Raw genomic sequence first — 23,596 nt, forward strand, 5'->3', positions numbered from 1 at the left:
CTTGACGCCTTGCCACTAGTGGGGAACCCCCCACCGGGACTACGGTCTTACATTCATCCCAATGGCGTCTCCACCCGATCATTGAAGGTGGAAGATCGAAGCCTCCCACCCCTTTCGGATGGAACCACTCCCACGGTTTGTTAGGGATAGAGAAATACACGAATTCATGACTATCTAGGATTACATTCTGTTTATGAAGAGATCCAAAAATTTAGTTCGCGGAATTACAGAAGTTAGACAAAAGTGTAAATTATCTGACAGTAAATCTATCCGGCAACAGCGATATCAGGAGACTAAAACGTTTCCATGTGCTGGAACCTGGGAAAATAACCAGAGGAGTGACCGAGAGAAAGAACCTATAAGTAGGAACACGGGGATGATTCTGTCACTGTGTAGTGAACGTCACTTTGAAAGTCTACGAATTAAAGCTGCTTCTATATACCGAAAAATATTTGTTTTATTTTATAGTGTTGTTTTTACGTATTGGTAGTAATCACATTGTTTTTATTTTTATTCTTTTCTTCCTGTGCTATTTTAAGTATTGAAATTTACTTGAACCACTTATATAAGTGCTTATTCTATACGAGTATATGAAGTGTTGAACCTTTGCATGCTTTGTTATGCTTTGAGGGGTTTCGTCGAGGACCTCACTTCATTTGATTATCGTGACACAAATTTATTTATTGTCCCCTATGAGGTACCGATTGTAAATGCTAACAAAAAAAAAAAATTTTGGAAAAAAATAACAACATACATTTAATAAATAAGAAACATTACAGAAATTGTGTATACATGTTTGTAAAAAAAACTAAAAAAAAACTATACTTTTCGACTTGATTCGAGAGGAATTAACTACAACGTAAGTAGGGCATAATAAGCTAACCTTAATGTTACGTTAATTTACACCAGGGTCGTTCTCGTCCTGACATAAAGATGATGAAATTATGACCACATTACATTTATATTTATCAATTATAATTCTTTAAATAGCGTGCTACGAAGTTACAAATGTGTACTTTTAGTTGTTAGTTTGTGACGATCGAGTAAAACAAAACAAGTTTCGACATTTTCTGAAAAATAAATAAAGTTGAAGTTCGATTTGTTATGTAATTCTTTATTCTAAAAGGTTTAAAGTGGAAGAATATATAAAATGATTTAGATTCTATTTTTGGATTCTGCCACCTTTGTTTATGTGGGTGAAAACAAGGAATCATAAATATCTATTTCTAATAAAACTTTCCTCATGAAACTAAAAGTATAATTTCGACAAATTATAAAAAAAGTTCGAAAAAGCTTTAAGATAAATGAACTTGAATTAAAGCTAGAATGCTTAAGAGACGATATTCAGATGTTATCCATATTATTTTGATTCTTTAAAATTTATTTTCTACTTTTTGTATATGTACGCCGTACTGTGTACAGGTTCCTTGTCATCTCTGCAGATTTCGGTTGGCGTCACTGTATTGTTCTGCTATGTAACCTGTTATTGAATAAATAAGTAAAAAATAAAAAAAATAAAATAAAAACCCAACAGAAAGAAATAAATACAAAATATGAAAAGATTACTAGAGTAAAAATATCTACGAGAAAACTGTGTCGAACAAAGACTATAACGAAACCAGAGCAGTTAAAATGGAAAGAATTAACATTTCAACTGATAAAGGATGTATTCATTAATACGATGTTTATGAAAATAAAAATTGTACAAGCGGCCGCAGCGCAAAGAATCATTGCGCTGCGACAATCCTTGGTGACAAAGCAGCGATTCGGTTTATTCTACTATCCTTTAGCATAACATTTGCTTCATTAACAAAAACGAATGAGGCTGATGTATCGTGGTGTTAGTATAGGATCGCAGAACACAATTTTTTTAAATTTTAACCACCTCAATGTATAGTTAATATTGTGATTATTACATTTTAAAATTTAATTTTTAGATATATATATATATATATATATATATATAGCTCTCCCACGGAAAGACTGTCAGGATACGTTCCACTGGTGAAAATAATAGAAAAATTGATGAAATTGATGTAATTATAGGTTAGGAAACTCATTGTTTTCAAGTTAACGCTAGCGAAATATTTCATCCGGATTTTAGCTCTTCTAATAAAAACAAGCCCTATTGTAATTTTTTGAACTTAAATTAAGGAATAAAGTTCTTTTCCTATTTATCCTCCGGAACCACCGTAAGGTATTTCTTCAGATGAACGAAGATGATATGTATGAATATAAATGAAGTGTAGTCTTGTACAGTCTCAGGTCGACCATTCCTGAGTTGTGTGGTTAATTGAAACCCAACCACCAAAAAAACACCAATATCCACGATCTAGTATTCAAATCCGTATAAAAGTTAGATACCTTAGAACTCTCAACTTCAAAATCAGCTGATTTTCGATGACTAGTTGGTTTGCTTGGCATTTCTCCCGCCACCACCCCATTCGGTCGCCCAAAAACAAAAGACCGAATGTCTGTGCCACAAATGGCTATTGAGCCTCGAAACATATTAGCCACCGGTGTTCTAAATAGATCCTAAAGCTTACCTAACAGCGTGAGCGGACTAAGCGCGGTGCCATACATTCGTTTTATTTGTCCCAACCGTTCGCAGGTTAGATTCCAACAGCAGTACGGTAGGAGTCTTCCCTTAGGTAAACTACTGATGTCGGCTGAACAAAGCCACCGCGTCAAGTAACTTCCACACGGTCTGTCAATGCGGCTCTCGTCACATTGACTCGCCGCTTGTGAGTGGCCAATTTTCCCCTTGACCTCTAAGTTCCGGGGTGGCCTTCTTGGCTTCCCCAAGAGCAGGCCAGTCAAACATCAGGTGTTCATTTAACTGAATCTCCTCGCAAACGCACAGCTGCCAGGCGGAACTAAAACAGATATTGTTTCATATTAACATGGTTGGTGAGCACCCGGGCACCCGTTGCCCTTAAAAAAGAACTCGAGGCATACCATCCCCCCCAGATTCCATATAAATTTGTACAGGGATCTTACCTTAGTCGTGGTGTCCCATTCCAGCTGCCATGCTTCCATTGTGAGGCTCTGCAACCTCTTCCACAGACGGGAGATGGGCAACTGAATGAAATTTAGATCCGATGCATTGTGATCATCGTCCCGCTCCAGTATTGGCCCGGCTCGAAACCGCATCCCAAATACCTCGGCCTCCCGGCCTCTTCGCAATCTCTACATGGTTGTCCGAACTTTCACCACAAAATTGATTGGGAGAACCTTTCCAATTAAGGTGGAGCCTCGTAGGAGCTTGTTTTAAAAACACCAGTGCATACAATTAAGGCTCTGCGCTATTTTTGGTTCTAAATTTTTTTACGACAATCAGATAGTGAATACTAAAACTTTATGTTATGTCATCAAGTAAGAATTTTCCTGTTATTTTCGTTTTTTTTTTACCTAGCGTCCTATTATTTTATTACTTTTCTCAAACTCGACTCTTTTCCTGAATAACCAGTGGCATCTTTAAGCGCTAACATTATATTCTTCACTGTCGACAGTTGTTTACAAATTTCATGAAATTAGTTTATAGTATGTCTCACTACACACTTGAATGTTTGTAAGAAAGGTGACTCATTTCTTGAATTATAATTCTTGGCTTCACCATGTTTATTTTCACCATAAATAAAATCACGATGGATTATAACTATGTTTATATTTGTCAGACAATTATAATGTTAATTAATTTGTAATTTACCGTTTGTCTGTTGAGTAATTATAATACTTGTTGAAATAAGCTTACATTTTTATACCATTTAAAAATATATCATAATATTTCCTTTTTAAGGCAAAATAGTTAATTTTTTGTAATGTATTAACAGGAGAATTATAAAATATTTAAAACCAATTCATACTATCAACTAGAAACGTAAAATAATAGGTTGTATTTAAAACATAGAAATTTACTTCTGCGCGATAAAACTTTCAGTTTGGATAACAGTCACCGTACTAGCTACCGTAGTCCGAGCTTCAAGACTCATTGCGACAGCTGTAAATTACAATAAAATTATCAGATTGGAGTTTTTATTCTTAAATAAAAAACAAACAAAAAAAAACAAAAAAATTGGGAAAAGATATAAATAAAAATTTTTCTACATAAAATGGAGAAGAAGGATATCCAAAAAAGATAATTTTTGGAAAATGAAAACCTATCGGATACGATTAGAAAAGAAAAATAATGTTTTATAGACATTTAATCCGGATGCATGAGAACAGATTAACTAAGAAAATAAACGTTTCAACTCTAATCCCAAAATATAAGGATAAAAGAAGTTAAAAAAGACAAGTTAAATAAGTATTAAAAAAAGAAAGACATTACGCTAAGAAAAATATTTAGAGAAAAGATTAAGAGATTTAAAAGTTTCCAGAAAGTACAAAAGAAGATGACCAAGAAGAAACTTGGTCAGAAGAAAGAAAAAAAAAATTAGTTGAAAGAATTCTTTAGAAAGAACAAAGTAAAGAGAAAAAAAATGATTTCTAGATTTTTAAGACGGTAAAAATCGACCCCGATAACAAAATAATTTGTTATTATTGCTTTATTTTATTTGTTTTCTTTTTAATTTATATCCCGTTATGATTTGTAGCGAAGTCGGTATCCCATCAAATGAGTTTAGTATTTTAAAACAAATTCTACTTAGGAAAATACGAGTATAAGAAAATAGTTAACGATGTTCTTTCAATCATTTGTTAAAACCGATAATTTATTACAAATATGGAAGTTGGAAATCAGGAATATATTTTACTAATTAGTTGGAAAAAACATTAATAATGAATGAATAGTTTTACCATGAGAATTATCTGAACAAATTTGATATTGAGTAAATAATTTATTTATTAAGATAAAAAAGCGGGTTGTATGAATTTAAAAACGTTAAAATTGAATTTTTTTATACCTGTAATCGAAAACATTTAATACGTGCACCAATTCGCAAAATATCCAACCGGTAATCAATTTCATATCCTATTTTTTGTAACATATCCACATCTATGAGTTCCAATGCGTTAACAAATAAAGGTTATCAATATTCATTACACGAGTTTTTTTTATATCCTTGATGAAATCCTACATGAAAAAATTACATGGAGTTATATCCGACGATCGCGGTGGCGATTAGTCCATAATGTCTAATCCAGCGGTTTGGAAATATATTTTAGAAGAATTCACGTACTAATAAACCCCATTGTAGAGGTTTCTATCCTGTTGGAATATGATTTCGGATTAAGGGTAAACTTTTCAAGCTGAGGGTAAACAAACCCTTCTAACAAGTCCAAATAGAAATTCGCGTTAACTGCCGTTTCCGCAAAGAAAAAAGGTTCAATCAGACAATCGTGAAATAGTCCGCACCAAATATTAATTTTTGGGTTATCTTTAATACGGTATAGTATAACATATGAGTTCTCTGATCCCCATATTCAAACGTTCTGAGTGTTTACTTTTGCAAACACAAGAAATGTAGCCTCGTCTGAGAATATAACTTTTTTTATAATTCTTTTAATCATTTCTCCAGCAAATTCCTATTTATTAATGTGATTTTGTGGTGTTGTAATGTGCTGCCATATTTGTAATTTACAAGAACGTAATTTTAATCGTTTCTTAAAAACATCGTGAATGGTAGGTAGCAGAAGATTTACCTCGAACGGTGCACTTTGTGTTGACTTCCCAGGACTGCGAATAAAAAATTAACAAATGATCTTAATTTTTTTCATCTGATGTTCTAGGTCTGTCTGCACCCTTATTTTCAACACTGCCTATTTCTTTATATTTATCAAATCATGAACTAATACTTGTTTGACAGCGTGGCTCTCAGTTATATAGAATTCTAAAATTTCTTTGAACTTGTTTGTCTGATTTTGTTTCAATAAATTACTTTACTATTATGCTTTCATATGTAGATTCATGACGGGCATGGATCCCATGCAGCCGTAAGGTTTAGCGGCATCTCGACGATGGTAGTAGGTGAAGTAAATGTCACACGGGACTCTGCGATGGAGCTAAGTGGGAGTAGGAGGTCTGTCCGCCTCACCCTTGTAGACCAAACCGCAGTCCGCAAATTAAACAAGTCCAGGGGTATGAAATGAAATTGAGTTCACTAAGGGAACTAGGTTCGTTGTTGCGAACAACATTTTTGATGGTATGTTCTTTTTCAATTTGCTTCGAATCTATGAGACATTTACAAGAAAGTAGAACTAGGCACGGGGTTCGTACTTCCACCAACTCGGTTAGCTAGTTCAGAGGGTAACGATGTAGGATATTCAAAATGTCCGGACGAAACGTACAGAGAAGGCAAAAGCTGAGTTTAAAAATCAATGTCTACCGAGGCATTTACATCGGTAGCATTCCAACGAGGCCTGGCTTGTTACTGTGAGATGTAAAAGGACGAAAGACGACTTCCGTTAAAGCCCACATCAGGGCTAGGAACTGAGGGAAGGTGTGGCGAACGGAAGCGTCACAAGGCGGGTGTCTTCCACGACGAGGCTGAGATATGGATTCATGGCACGTTAATAGAGCAACTACTTTTTTCTAATAAGATAACAAAATTGTTCAGATAATTTTCGGACACCGATATTATAATGCATCGTTTCTTTGATCAAGTTGTTACTGATATTTTATATTGCGTATAATATTTTAAAGTATGACATTAAATATGCTCTCCTGAATAAATAAATATACATATTTATACCAATGTCATTCGAAGTTTATGGCCTGATAAAAAGATGGCGTAAATATAAGTAGGACCAAATGACTACGATATTTGTCAAGCGTGAACTTTTAGATGGCGTCACTGCGAAAGTTTCAGATGTTTACGCGATTGAGTAAAGAAAACAGGTTTTGACAATGCCATATTAAATAATTGCTGAGTGAAATTATTTGAGGTTTCTGATAATGTAAATATCTAGGTAGAGTACGACCATTATATTTTACACAAAGTTTTGGGTATGAAAATGTTTTCCCCTAGATTGATCCTACATTTTTTAACAATCGATCTGAAAACCTCTCGAGGTTATTTAAACGTGATTCCGATGAACGTCATCAACATTTTATAACAGTATATGAAATATGGATTCATCAAAGCGTTCCAGAACTGAAACAGTGGGTGTTATCATGTAAAAATGGGCCAAAAAAGTGAAAACGATTCAATTAGTAGAAAATCATTTTTGAATATTGTTTTGCCAATTCTTCTAGTGCGATTTCATAGAATACCTGGAAAATGGCAGGATCATCACCGAGGTGTATTACTCTTCAATACTGGACCGACTAAAGTGTTTTATCCGGTTCCTCTCTGGAGGTACAAAAGAGCGTTCTCTGCACATACGCCTTGGGTTATTGGTGTAAACGCCATGATTTATGCTTCGAAGTGCTTTCATGTGTGCCTTATTAACCGGATTTGGTTACCGGTGAATTCTTTCTCTTTCTTAACCTGAAGAAATGGCTCGCTGGACAAAGATTTACTTCAAATGATAAGGGCAAAGCTGAGATAACCGATTATTATGTAGAGGTATGCAAATAGCATTACACTGAAGGTTTGAAAACTTGGAAAATCGTAAGTCTAAATATATGTTGAATTACAAAATTAAAAATAAAGTAAACATTTCTGAAAGCTCTTGTGTTTCTTTGTCAGGCCGAGAACTTACCGAACTTTATTAATACTGCGTTTTTAATAATACTTTTAATTCCGTTTTATAATTAATCTGTTTTTAAATCATTTTATATTGTTTTAAGTAATTGGAAAATAACTTTTAAAACAATATAATGAAATTTAATAATTAGAATAATCTAATTTATGAAATTTTAGCTTACTCGTAGCTTCTAAGAACTGAAATATTTCCAGTTCACATTTAGTATTATAGCTTATCAGTATTATAAGCTATAATACAGTATTAGTAGCTTATCTATTCATAAGTTAGCGATAACTTTTCTGAAAATTAGGATAGAAGAAAACCAAAGAGAGCAGAGTTCTTGCGTATCCTATATTTATAGTACAATGGCAATTCTACGACCATGACTTTTTCTTCCGAAAATACTTTCCAAATGATCAAAGGATTCGAATCTTTTTATTTTTATTGTTTCCTATTGACGTCACATAGACTCTTTTATATTTATTAAAATGTTTTTATACGTCAAGATTTTCTGGCACATTTATTTTTTTATTATTTTGTACGGAATTTAAAAAGGTTTTTTTGTATTTAATTAATTTAAAATACATTTCGATAGAATTAAAAATATGAATGACAATGTTAATCCTTTACACCGATCTTCGCAGCGGAATGATTGCATCTATAGTTTTCAGTCTGAGGTTCTGAATTCAAATCCCGGTGAAACATGGCATATTATTATTATACGCTAAACAAAAAAAAATAAATTTATCATTATCATCCATCGACGGCTATTACAGACTGTTATTCAATCTAAATTGGATATTTATTGAGTTAATTGAGGTGTTGGCCTTTCTAACCATCAAATCCTTAATAAAATCATTCACCGCAATTATTCATTTTTCTAGAGGGAAACACAGATTGTAGATATTAATCGTGTTAGAAAAATAAAATAATGAATAAATAATTCCATGCAAATGGACATTTGTTAATTATGCATTACTGAAAATTGTCAGGATGATTTTATCATTTAAAAACAATACAAGATTATTAAATAAAAAAACAATTGAGGTTGGAAAAAACATAAAATATTTAAAACGAATTTATTAGATTTTCGATAAAAATACAGATTTTTAAAACTATACTCAGTAAAAATTAAAAAAAAAAGATAAATTTGTTCTAAATCAGTAAAATATATCGAAAAATATAAAAAATACGGGTTATTAAAATTAAAAGCAAAAATTAAGCGGTTATAAGCCAAGAAAAATTGCTAACATTTACAGGAACCAAAAAGCAACTGTAATAATTGAAGAACATAAGAAAGAAGCCGTTAGAAGAAAGGGAATCCGACAAGGAAGATGCTACAATTTGCTGATGATACCGTAATTCTAGCCGAGAGTAAAAAAGATTTAGAAGGAACAATCAACGACATGGATGAAGTCCTACGCGAACACTACCGCATGAAATTAAACAAGAACAACACGTAATGAAATGTAGTATAAATAACCAAAATGGACCACTTAATGTAAAAATAGGAAGAGAAAAGATTATGGACGCAGAAGAATTTTGCTATTTGGGAAATAGAATTACTAAAGATGGACGAAGCAGGAGCGATATAAAATGCCGAATAGCACAGGCGATACGAGCCTTCAGTCAGAAATATAATTTGTTTACAACAAAAATTAATTTAAACGTCAGGAAAAGATTTTTGAAAGTATTTGTTTGGACCGTAGCTTTATATGGAAGTGAAATTAGGACGATCGGAGTAACTGAGAAGAAAAGATTAGAAGCTTTTAAAATGTGGTGCTACAGAAGAATGTTAAAAATCAGATGGGTGGATAAAGTGACAAATGAAGAGGTGTTGCGGCAAATCGATGAAGAAAGAAGCATTTCGGAAAATATAGTTAAAAGAAGAGACAGAGTTATAGTCCACATAATAAGTCATCCTGGAATAGTCGCTTTAATATTGGAGGAACAGGTAGAAGGAAAAAACTGTGTAGGCCGGCCACGTTTGGAATATGTAAAACAAATTGTTAGGGATGTAGGATGTAGAGGGTATACTGAAATGAAACGACTAGCACTAGATAGGGAATCTTGGAGAGCTGCATCAAACCAGTCAAATCACTGAAGATAAAAAAAAGCAAAAATTAACACATAAATTTATAATTGAAATATTATTTAATGAACTATTAATTTTATTAGTAAAATTAAATTTTTTTAGTTATATTAGGTTTAGGTATTAAATTATTGAATGACTAGCCCCCCTCCCGTCATAACTTCGTCCGCGCTCTATGGTTACTTGCGTTTCCCGTAGCGGTCAATCATTTTACTTTATGTATTTTTTAGTCGAGTAACCGGAGGCAGGTGCAGCCAATCACACATACACAGTGGCGGTGTTGATTGAGCCATAACGCCTCCCGTTAAAGCCCATCAGGACTAGGAACGTAGGGGTAGTGTGGCGACCGGAATCATCACAAGGCGGGTGTTTCCCTTACGGCGGTTGGGATGATTGCCGTATACCTTCGAAGTGCTTAAAACCAATCGGAATTTTAAAAAAACCTGAAAATGATTTGTAATGTTTATCTGATGAGTATTTGCAAGCCCAAACCTACTGAATATCTTGTTTAGTATAGTCGGTGATTGGGAAAATTTACAATCATTGTTTCAAAGTTTTTTACCTTTCTTCACCTCCTTTCAAGGTCGAAATTCCAAAACAACTAGAAATTGGTTTATTCATATGAAGATTACACTCACCAAAAATCAGGTTGATTTCTTCATTTTTTACTGAAATGTTAAAAAAATAGCATGGATTAAAAAAAATTAAAAATCCATTTTAACCCTTGAAACTCGGAATTTCAAAAAATCTGGAAATGGGTTTTTACATATTCACATGAAGAATACACACCCAAAAGAATCAAGCTATATCTACGATATCGAGAAATTAAAAAAAAGTAAGTTTCATTTTTACTCTATTACATCTTTTTAAACTAGGAATTTAAAAAAAAAATCCTTTTTGGTGTGCAGTTACACCTTAAGAAAAACATGTATACAAATTTTCATCAATTTATCTTCAGTACGTAATCCTTATCGATGATTATGAATCACTTACGAAATGTTATCTTCAGTTTCAGTAAGACCTCCATTGAAAATATTTCTACAGAAAAAGATCTCGGGAGTAGCTCGCTGTAAGAAAAGAGCATGTGAATTTAGCGACTCGCCACCTAACGGCCCGAATGAGAAGTGTTTCACCGTAATGCATTATTTATTATTTACACGTTTTAATAAATAATTTTTCATTTTTACATAACATTTCCGAACAACCGTTAGATGGAGAGTGTACGTGATGATGCAAAGGTTAGTCTCCAACCTATTGACAAATACCCCGTTTGAATTTTGAAAAACGACTGTTTGCAGCGTTATTATAAGAGCACCACATTGCACCACCCAAAACAGCGCCCACGGACACCGCGTTTGTTACGAGTAGATGGTGATGGGCTGTACTTCCACGAGGTGGTCGTCCTTAACCACTCTAGCCTCACACGCAGTTGCTACGAGAAGACCATTATTGCAACAAAATTAAAAAAAAATGTATATTATATTATTTTATTTAAAATTAAAATTTAATTTAAATTCTATTTGAATTTTGTAGCGTGAGGAAATGCCATGCCTGACCAGGATTTGAACCCGGAACCTCAGGATGAAATACGGAGACGCTACCATTCGCCCCACGGAGGTCGGAATGTGTTTATATTTATATAAGGTCATCGAAAAAGGTTGCAGCAATAAAAACATAATAATAACGACCTACGTAATTGAAGTAAAGTAATAATTGGAACTGCAAAGTAATCGGGATATTATCAGGTTTTTATAGACGTGACTGGCCGCGTGAACTTGAGCCAATGCGCACAACGACGCAACACCTCTGAGCCTCAGTCATTGCAATAACGACGGTTTAGAAAAAGAAGAGTGCGTTTTGTGGTTACCGGAGTATAAGTCTAACCTACCGGATTGGTCTAGTAGTCAACGCGACTTTCCAAATCAGCTGATTTAGAAGTCGAGAGTTCCAGCGTTCAAGTCCTAGTAAAGGCAGTTACTTTTATACGGATTTGAATACTAGATCGTGGATATCGATGTTCCTTGGTGGTTGGATTTCAATTAACCACACATCTCAGAAATGGTCGAACTGAGACTGTACAAGACTCTACACTTCATTTACACTCATACATTTCATTCTCTGAAGTATTACCTGAGAGGTAATTACCGGAGGCTAAACAGGAAATGAAAAAAAGGAGTATAAGTCAATTATAACTGTTCAACTAACTTATCGGCGTGTTTTTGGCAATGATCTCTCTTATTCAAACAGCATTAAACGGTGGTACGAGTTGTTTAAGGAATCTGGGAACTTACAAAAGTGAAAAAGTCCCCGGGACGACCCAAACCGAATGGCGAAGCAGTTGAGCATATACCCATAGTTGTTTAAAAAGCCCTAAAAAATCTAACTGATTAAGAAAGTAACGTTGCTGACATGTTTCAACAAGATGCTGCACCTCCATAATTTGACAGAGGCGGACGGCCGACCGAATTCATTTTAAAACATTCTAAGGTATGTAAAACAAACTTTTGAGTTTGTGAATTAAAAAAAAATATTCGTTTTATTATAATTATTAGTTTCTGAAATATGATTTTTTAAATTCCTGAGCCTTTTTTGATGACCCTAATTAATATTGATTTTACATACATCTATTTATTGTCTTATAATCTGATTTCATATTTATAATTTATCTTATATTGACGTGATCTATATAATTATATGTAACGATCAAAATAAAAATTTATTTATAATCATTGACATTAACTGTTAAATTACGAGGGTTATGTTTTTCAAGGTCCGATCGGTCACGAAATTAAAAACAAAGTGAAAATAAAAATTTTTTTATTTGTAACAAGTACTTACATAGTTACGCTATTTCTCTACGTAGTCGCCACTCCGATGTAGACATTTGTCGTAGCGTGGTACCAACTTTCCAATACCCTCATCATAGAACGGAGCCGCCTGTGTTTACAGCCATGTTTCTACGCTGTTTTGCAGCTCGATGTATGTGCCAAAATGTTATTCTCCTAGCCAGCGTTTCATGTGATGAAAGAGGTGAAAACCGGATGAAGCCATGTCCGGGCTGTATGGTGGATGATCAAACACTTCCCAACAAAAACGCTACAGGAGCTTCTTTGTTACAGCTGTAGTGTGCGGCCGATGATTGCCATGGAGAATGTTGGTACCCACGCTACGACAAATGTCTAAATCGGAGTGGCGACTATGTATGAGAAACAGGGAAACTATGTAAGTACTTGTTACAAATAAAAGTGTTTTTATTTACACCGTGGTTTTAATTTCATGACCGATCGGACCACGAAAAATATAACCACCGTACTCTCACCTTATGATTGTTTAAAAAGCAAAGTATTCAATTAATTGGAATTTCGGAACCGATAATAACAAAAAATAATGATTAAAAAATAAAGAAATACGATTGGTTGAAATTTTGTGTCTGATACTGATAAGAATAACTCTCACCTTATGATTGGTTAAACATCAAAGAATACGATTGGTTGGAATTTTGTGTCTGATACTGATAAGAATAACTCTCACCTTATGATTGGTTAAAAATCAAAGAATACGATTGGTTGGAATTTCGTGGCTGATATTGATAAGAATTACACTCACCTTATGATTGGTTAAAAAACAAACAATACGATTGGTTGGAATTTTGTGTCTAATAATGATAAGAATTAATCTTACCTTATGATTGGTTAAAAAACAAAGAATACGATTGGTTGGAATTTTGTGTCCGATAATGATAAGAATTACTCTCACCTTATGATTGGTTAAAAAACAAAGAATACGATTGGTTGGAATTTTGTGTCTGATAATGATAAGAATTACTCTCACCTTATGATTGGTTAAAAAACAAAGAATACGATTGGTTGGAATTTTGTGTCTGATAATGATAAGAATTACTCTCACCTTATGATTGGGTAAAATAAACAATACGATTGGGTGGACCTTTGTGCCCGATAATGATAAGAATTATGAAGGTTTTTTTTTCAAGGTCCGATCGGTCACGAAATTCAAACCCAGTGAATATAATTTTTTTTTTTTGTAACAAATACTTACACAGTTACGCTATTTCTCTACATAGTCGCCACTCCGATTTAGACATTTGTCGTAGCGTGGTACCAACTTTCCAATACCCTTGTCATACAGCGGGGCCGCCTGTGTTTTCAGCCATATTTCTACGCTGTTCAGCAGCTCGATGTCTATGCTAAATATTGTCCTCCTAGCCAGCGTTTCATGTGAGCAAAGAAGTGAAAATCGGATGGAGCCAATTTCGGGCCTTTTCTAAATGCCTACAAATAAAAGTTTTTTTATTTTCACCTTGAAAAAAAACCCTAACATCATTAATATCTGTATTGATAAATGCATTCAAACCATTTACTTTGATTAGATATTTATTTTGGAGAAGTTTTTTTTGAGGTTTTAGAAAAACTCCTTTGTACTTGATGCTTTTTAAATTTTTCTTGATTAATTCCAAATTTTTTTAAAATAATAATTTCTATTCCTGATTTTTTTAATTCTTTTTTTCTAGAAAATATAGATAAGTTTTTTTTGGAATTCTATCATCAGTGATCCTTAAAATTTGGGTTATGTAAGCCAATCTTTCTTGGAGCATTATTTCTGCCTGTTATTCCTATAAATTATTGATGAAAGTATTTTGTAGATATAGAGTTGTTAAGCGTATACATCTTTATAGGAAAAAATATTTTTCTTAAAAGTTTTTTTACTTTTAAATCTCTTTTAAAATCTATTTCAATTTTGATCACCGTCATTCTGCAGCGCACAACGTTTCTGGATGAATTCAAATACCTTAATTTTGCGTTTACAAAGATTTTTTATAAAAGTAAAAGTATGACTACTCGTAAGCAAGAGATAAAAATAAATAAAACTGGTGTATTTTCATTATTTTTTTTACTTTATTAACATTTGATTAATAATTATAAACGCCATGGTCCAATTAATTATGAAACTTTCACAATATTTCGCGGCGCCCTTGTGAAGAAGATGCGGCTCCCCGGGGCGATGCGGCGCACAGCTTGGGAATCACTGCTCTATACCAAAATATTACTGGCTTATCGATCGTTTAAGAGGAAGAGAGAATTCAGAGCCCTTACTTCGTATCGCTAAAGAATGAGAAGTTTTTACTTTTTTTTTGGATAGCCTATCTTAGAATATTTTTTATGTATTATTTTAATAAAATCACAAATAATAAAATGTGAATATAAACTGTTTGAGTGTGTATATAAATGTGCTAAACTGTTTATTTTTCTTTGTTACAGGTTTCTTTCCACTGGCGCCAGTATACTGTTTAGCTTGGATCTGTTTAGATGTATTATTCTGCACAGCATCGATAATGCATTTATGTACTATATCAGTCGATCGGTATCTCAGTTTACGATATCCAATGAAATTTGGTAGAAATAAAACAAGAAAAAGAGTTACATTGAAAATAATATTTGTTTGGTTATTGTCAATTGCTATGAGCTTACCACTTTGTCTCATGTATTCTAAGGTAGGTAAAATAAAATATGTTTTTATTATTATAATTATTGAAAAAAATGTTTATAAATGTATATTTATTAAATTGGAAAAATATTTAATTATTATTAACTACGGTCTAATTTTTTCTCATATTAATAATAGTATAAGAAACAGAGATTTTAAATTTTTTAAGTAACATAAGATTATTAAGAAAAAACAAATTTGAAGAACAAAATCCCTTCAAAAATGACGTAGGACGATACATTGCTATTGATTATCTCATTTTTTCAGATCATCGGTTAATTATAAAACAACAAAAAATCTATCTTTTGAAAAAAACGGATATGCGACAATAATCAAGAATGAAATAACTTCTTTTTTTTAAAATCAGATATGGATAATTTTTTTTTGTCTTCAGTCATTTGACTGGTTTGATGCTCTCCAAGATTTCCTATCTAGTGCTAGTCGTTTCATTTCGGTATACCCCCTACATCCTACATCCTCCATATGGAGAAAAAAAACAATTAAATATCAAGTAGAAAGAAAGAGTAAGAATGTAAGAATGTAGAATGAAAGAGCTAAGAAAAAATAAACCAAAGAAACATGGTGAACAAATTTAATCGGCCATTATCACACATAAAACATGTATAACAAAAATCTATCTTTGTAAACGCAAAATTAATGGGTTTGTATTCATTCAAAAACGTTGTATGGTACGGGACTGATGATGATCAAAATTGAAATGGATTTTAAAAGAGATATAAAAGTAAAAAAATAAAGTTTTAAGAAAAATATTATTTCCTGTAAAGGTCCATACGCTTAACAACTTTACCTCTACAAAATACATTTATCATAAATTTAATAGAATATCAAAAATAATTCTTGAGAGAAGATTGGCTTACATAACCCATATTTTAAGGATGACTGATGATAGAATTCCCAAGAAAACTCTGCTATTTTTTCTAGAAAAAATTAAACTCGTATTTTTTGATAAAGTTAAGAAAGAGTTAAAAAATCAGGAATAGAAATTCTGGATTTAAAAAAAATTTGAAATTAATCAAGAAATATTTTAAAACATCTCAGTTCACAGGATTTTTTGTAAAACCCTAAACAAACCTTCTCCAAAATGAATATATAATCAAAGTAAACGGTTCTGATTAATGCTGATTAATGATGATGTAATTAAACAATTAATGGAAATATATAAATTTTTATTTTGATCGTTACATAAAATTATATATATCACGTCAATGTAAGATGAATTATAAATATGAAACCAGATTATAAGACAATAAATAGATGTATGTGAATTCAATATTAATTAGGGTCATCGAAAATGGTTGCAGGAATTTAAAAAATCATATCTCAGAAAACTTATAGATATAATAAAACGAGTATTTTTTTTAATTCACCAACTCAAAAAGTTTTTTTTTATACGTTAGAATTGTTAAATATGAGCTGCATTGGTCGCTCAGCAAATATCAAGCCGATAATCGACTTCTGCCAATCCATTGGATGGATCATCGCAGGCGTAACTGTGGCAAAAACAGCGGTGAATTTTTCTTATATATTGTACATCTCTCACTATTCACTGTAGACAATATTTTTAACGGATCCCCATAGAAAAAATCTAGGGGTGTCAAATCTAGACTTCTCCAAGCTCGAAGCACAGGATCGACCCTACCAACGATTAGGGAGTTTTTCATGGAGAGCACGTCGAACGCCTTAGCTAAAGTGTGGGAGCAAAATACCTTCTTGAAACATTACAGGAATGTTACTTACTTTCTTGTTCAATTAGATTTTTTAAGGATTTTTAAACAACTATGGCGTGTACGCTCAACAGCTTCGCCACTCGTTTTGGGTCGTCCGGGGGAATTTTACACTTTCACGTTCCAGATTCCTTAAACAAGTCATACCAGCGTCTAACGCTGTTTTCATGAGAGAGATTATTGCCAAAAAAATGCCGGAAAGTTTGTTGAACAGAATTTATACTCCACTAACCACAAAACGCACTGTTCTTTTTTCTGAACTATCGCCATTGCATTGTAGCTCAGAGGCGTTGTGCCGTTGTGCACATTGGCTCAGGGTCATGAGATCGGTCAAGTCTAAAAAAAACTTCATGATATTCGAATTATAATACTTTATCTCAATTATGTAGTGAGATATGATTTATTTTTTTATTGCTGCAACCTTTTTCGATGAACTTATTTAAATATAAACACATGCCGACCTCCGTGGGGCAAGTGGTAGCGTTTCCGATTTTCATTCCGAGGTTCCGAGATCGAATCCTGGTCAGGGATGTCATTTTCACACGGTACAAAATTGCCATTTCATCTTATCCTCTGAATTAATATGTAACGGTGATCCCGGAGGCTAAAAAGAAAATAAGAAACACACACACACACACACACACACACACACACACACACACATATATATATATATATATAAAACATAAAATAATGTGAAGCTAAACCTCTAAAAATTACTACAAAATAATTCACAGTTCAGAAGACAGTTAAAAATAAATAATTTTTAGCCCATACTTATGTTCATGTTAAACGGGGCGCAGATAAATATTCTTTTTTTAATTAGTATTATTTACAAATTTATTAAAAAAGTAATTTTCTTTCCGTGAAAGAAAATATTTTACTTACTTTTAAATAAACGAACATAAAGTCAAGCTAGTTGAACGGTTTAAATATTCAGAAGAAAATATTACACACGACCTCAAAGAACAAATAAACTGAAAACAAAGATCAAAAAACCTCAATTATGCACAAAATACCACAAAAACAACATATAATAAAAGATGCATAAATACTAAACTAAGACATAACAAAACTGTAATCAGACCTATAATATCATATGGAAGCGAAACACTCTTCAAACTAAAATCCAACAATTTCTACTCGGCAGAGATGCAAAGAATAGAAAGAAGAATTCTAAGAACTTGCATAAATAAAAAGACGACTTACTGATTGGTGAGAATGGAGACTCATACCAAACCAAGAGGTACATAAAGACGTAAAACCAGCTCTAGACTACTTTAGAAAGAAAATAATCTCCTTTTTTGCACTCATAATACGAACAGAATCGAACAGGCTCGTCAAGAAACCGGTCGAGAAATACTAGAAAATGTCCAAAACACCGACCTGGATAATCGAATTTAAACAAGAAATGCAAGATCTAGAAATCACAATAGAAGATTTACGAAACAAAACCGACAATATAAAAATACTAAAAGGAGCAAACTCCAGATTTAAAATTAAAGAAAAGAAAACGACAATAAGGATTTGTTCAGAAGAATTCAAAAAAGCAAGATCTGACAGAATGAAGAAGTATTGGGAAGCAATCAAGAAAAAAAATAATAAAACGAAAAGACGAAATGGAGTTGAATAAAGAGGTCATTACTATGACCTCAAAATCCTTAAAATAAAAAAAAATATAAATTGGTGGAAAGGTTTTTCAAATGGTCTGGTAATTTATTGAAAATAGCACGAGAAGTATAAATAAGGTTCTTTCTCATAAGCCGAAGTATTGTGTCGAGTTAAAACGAAAACAGTTATGTTGTCTGGTTGGTAAAAATGGATATTGTATTTTTTGTTTTAAAGTAAGTGACCATTCATTTTAGTAAATACAAATATTTCAAGCTCATAAATATAAAATAAAAGGATAAGTTACCGTATTCAGTTTTCTAATCGTAAGTATGCACGATTCATATTTATGGGAGCTGGATAACAATTTGATTTCTCATTTTTAAATTGCGTATTTTAAAAACAGCTTCTGATATTATACAAAAATATGTGTTCGCATAATAAATATTTAATAACGATGATAAGCATTTTCTAAGGCGCTTATGAGCTAAACAGTACGGCTTGATTTTATTACAAATGAAATATGTTTGATCATCTCACGAGAACTTGTTATCTAATGGGTTGTTGCCCATCAAGCAAAATCCTATTAATGTGCGAATTCCCATTAATAATGACGATAATCATTAAGAGGAATTCTCACCTTTTCGCATTTTTAATGATGATGGTAGTCATCATTAATGGGAATTCTATTCGAGCGATCCATAATTCAAAATCTACCTGAGAAGCAAAATGGAACAACGGTTTTATTCTTATTTAATGTTAGATGATTACAATCCGTTCACTGAGTAATTTCTAAACTGTTATCGTATCGTGGACACCGGTGTTCTTTGGTGGTTTAGTTTCAATTAACCACACATCTCAGGAACGGTCGAACTGAGACTGTACAAGACTATACTTCATTTACACTCATACATATCATCCTCTGAAGTATTATCTGAACGATAATTACCGGAGGCTAAACAGGAAAAAGAAAAGAACTGCTATAATTCTTAATTCCTTTTCAATAATTATCTTCTGATATAGATACAGTTACGTCGTCTGCAACATAGTTACAATGAGTGGCTCAAGATTTTGAGGTAGGTGACAGATAAACTATAAAAAGAAACAAGGACTGAAAATACTTCCCTGAGGCACTCCGCGTTCTACATTTTGAAGCCAGGATCTAAATTTTACCTAAGTATTCTTGTTAAAATATGAAATTTTAACTACTTACTTACGGTTAACTTAAACCAAACGTAAGACCTGAGTAAGGACAGAAGGCCTGCGTAAGCAAGACACCAGAGCAAGATTGATCACCCATTGAAAGAAAAGATTGATGAAGAGGGGTGGCACAGTGGACCAAGAGGAACATACATAATTTAGAAGCGTGGAACGGAAGGAAATTTGGAGATGTGAACTGTTACACAGCACAGATTTTAACGGGACATGGTAATTTTCGGGATTACCTAGTAAACGAGAGTCATCGACATGCATGTTTTGTGAGAAGGAAGACTCTGTGGAACACACAGTCTTAAGATGTCGACGATGGGACACACTGCGGAATAGGGCGTAATAGGGATTTCATGTAAAACATCCCAACCTCTTAGGGGAAGATATCCGCCTAGTGACGTTCCGGTCGCCACACCTCCTAGCCCTGTTGGGCTTTAACGGGAGTCGTCTATCGCCCTCTGCCGATTTACATCTCATAGTAATAAGCCTGGCCTAATTGTGATGCCACCGATGTAAATGCCTCGGTAGGCATTTGCATCGGTATTAACTCAACTTTTACCTTCACTGCAGGCCTCGTCCGGACATCTTGAATGTCCTACATCGTGTCCTTTAGAACTAGCTAACCGAGCTTGCGGAAGCGCCTACCCCGCGCCTACTACTACTTATTATGAGCAAATTTCGTGAATGTATCGTAATTCAAGGCAAATTAAACACAACATACCATCAAAGATTAGTGTTATCGACCCATCAGCCTCTTGCCGGTTTTCGGCAAGTTACTTGAAAGGCTGGTTGTGGAACGGCTCGAAGAAAGCATCGATATGAGCCGTATTCTAAATCGAGGCCAGTATGGCTTCATGAAAGGGGTTGGCACCCGAGGATTGCATCTTAAATGCTCTTACCGAGGTGGAAAGCGCCGACTGCAAATATGTTTTGGCTATTTTTATTGATATAGAGGCAGCATTTCCTTCCTTGTGTTGGAGTTCTGTCCTCTATGCTTTGGAACGCCGCAATGTTCCCGAAGCCACACAGGCCGTGGTAAGAGACTATTTGTCTAACCGAACGGCTCTGTTTAAAGATGCGCACCTAGTTGTGGAAAAGTCCGTCACCAGGGGAAGCCCGCAGGGTTCCGTTCTCGGCCCCCTGCTGTGGAACCTAGTGTTTGACGGATTTCTGGGATTGACTTTCCCAGAAGGAGTCACGGCCCAGGCTTTCGCCGATGACTGTCTCCTTTTAGTTCGTGGAGATTCACGACCACAGCTAGAAAGCAGAGCGCAGGCGGCATTGTCAACCGCCGAAGGCTGGATGGACATGCAAAATTTAAAAATTTCTGTGCCCAAAACGAAGTTTATGCTTCTAAAGAGCGCAGACAAATTATCATGCAGTCGAAACCCCCACATTAAATATAAAGGCTGTGTAATCAGCCGAGTAAGGGTTCATAAGTACCTAGGTGTTTTGTTTGATGATAAGTTGCTTTTTAGTAACCATATTAAGCAAGTTGCGGCGGACGCTGTCTCTGTGATGCGCACAAACTTAGAAGGATTGCTCGGAAAGACTACGGGCTGTCGGACCGCCAAATGTACTTGGTGTACCGAGGCGTCTTCGAAAGTATGATCGCATACGCGGCGCCGGTTTGGGCGCATAGGTTGGATAGGAATAGAGCACTACTTCAAAATTTAAGGAGTGCCCAGCGCAGAGCCATGATAGTATGCACTGGTGTATTTAAAACAACCTCCTACGAGGCTACTACTGTATTGGGAAAGGCTCTCCCAATCGATTTAGTGGTGAAAATTCGGGCAGCCATGTGGAAGTTGCGAAGAGGTCGGGAGGCCGAGGCATTTGGAATGCCGTTTCGAGCCGGGCCAGAACCGGAGCGGAACGGTGATCGCAATGTACCGGAGCAAAATTTCGTCCAGTTGCCCATCTCCCGTCTGCGGAAAAGGCTACAAAGCCTCGCGATGGAGGCATGGCAGCTTGAATGGCACACCACTACTAAGGGTAGATCCTTGTATAATTTTATACAGGATTTGGGGGGATGGTATGCCTCGAGTTCCTTTTTAAGGGTGTCGGGTGCCCAGGTGCTCACCAACCATGTGAATTCCAACCAATATCTGTTTCGGTTTCGCCTGGTGGCTGATGATTTGTGTGTCTGCGGGGAGGTCCAGTCGAATATACATATGATGTACGACTGCCCGGCCCTTGGGGGGGCCAGAGACCGAGCCATCCTGGAACTTAGAGGTCAGGGGGAAACCTGGCCGCTCACAAGCGGCGAGGCAGTGTGGCGAGAGCCGCACTGTCGGACCGTGTGGGAGTTCCTCGATGAGGTTGCTATGTTCAACCGTCATCGGTAAATGTAAGGGATTAAATGTAAATGCAATTGGACTCCTACAGCTCTGCTGCTGGAAACCAACCTTGATAATAGGGCTGGCCATCAGCCAAATCAGCTCCAAGCGTTGTTAAATGGTGGACAGGTACTAGCTGGCATACAGCGACCGAGGCGTGGCAGCCAAAATTGCTGTCTTTTTCATTTTTATTGACGTATAGTTATAAGTTGCTACAAGGGGTGAGCCTCCCCGATCTAGTTTTATGTTTGACAAGTGAGCGATTGGGACACTTCAGCGGGTGCTGTATGGCGCCCTGCTTGATTCGCTCACGCACGTTAGGTAGCTCACTAGGAGCTTTTAGGATTTGGGTCGCTAAACCGTTCTGAGGCTCAGTAGCCGTTCTTGGCACTGAACATCTGGTCTATGCTCTAGGGCGACCGAATGGGGTGGTGGTGGGAGAAATGCCAGTTAACCAAATACCATCAAAGATGTTGATCGCAACAACGAAATTTAGTTCTAGTTCCCTTACTGAACTCAACTTTAGTTCAAATCCCAGACTTAGGTTAAATAATGGACTCCAGTCTGGTCCACTAGGGAGAGGCGGACAGACCTTCTACTCCCACTCCTTCATGTTAAACAGTGAAAATCAATGGAGCAGAGTAGATGCATACGCTAAGGAAGTGCTAAAAAGTAGGGATCGAGAGGAGTGGTGCCTGGGCTATTAGCGTAGTGTAGGAAGGACAGCCCCAGTGGCGAGGGCTGGCACGCCTAGGTGTGACAGTACCAATGAACATCTGGAGACTCCAGGGGATAGTAGGCTGGACACTCATACCAGAATAACAGACAGTTTCCCTTAATGTTACAATGTAAATTTACGAGTTATTTCTACGTCTCAGTTTACAACTTGTTTCTCTCTCTCTCTCTCTGTATGTTTTCTTGTTTTGTTGAAAATGTTTTTAATTTATTATTTTATTCCTTGTAATTTTAGCTTCATAATTATAAATATTGGTTATTTTGTAATTTAATACATCAATAAACACAGATTTCAATCAAGAATGTTATAAATAATTTTATAATAGAAGAATACAGGATATCAATGATAAAAATAGTTGAACTTTATTGTTAAATTAAAAAAAGATATTTGGTTTCAATTACAGGCGAACTTAGCATCTCTCAATACAATAAAAATTCCTTAACATATTACTTGAATAGCCTGTAAAGCAACAGTGTTGAATAAAACTAATTGTTTTAAATTAAATTGTCAGTGATAGGAAACGCACTTCTTTATAGCAAAAAGAATGTCAAGATGTTTTTTTTTTTTTAATCTGAGTTAAAGAAGGATGGAATTTTAGGAAGGAAATCCGTTGAAGAAATCGCTTTTAAGTGTAATTTTGAACGAAATGAGATATGCGGCCTTATTGAAACTGTAGACAGGAGAATTTTTGACAACAAAAGAAATGACGATAGGTGTAAATAAGAGAATAGTAAGT

General features: G+C 34.7%; 1 protein-coding gene across 1 annotated transcript in view; it reads left to right on the plus strand.

Annotated features, from left to right (window-relative positions):
- Positions 1 to 23,596, plus strand: part of 5-HT2B (5-hydroxytryptamine receptor 2B) — a 672,009-nt gene that overhangs the window by 473,741 nt on the left and 174,672 nt on the right. The window contains exon 3 of the mRNA XM_075379373.1: positions 14,998 to 15,230. Coding sequence (XP_075235488.1) covers positions 14,998 to 15,230 — 233 coding nt within the window. The remainder of the gene's footprint in view (positions 1 to 14,997; positions 15,231 to 23,596) is intronic.

Source organism: Lycorma delicatula, chromosome 12 (assembly GCF_047948215.1).
Source record: "Lycorma delicatula isolate Av1 chromosome 12, ASM4794821v1, whole genome shotgun sequence".
In the NCBI taxonomy this organism is placed as follows: Eukaryota; Metazoa; Arthropoda; class Insecta; order Hemiptera; family Fulgoridae; genus Lycorma; species Lycorma delicatula.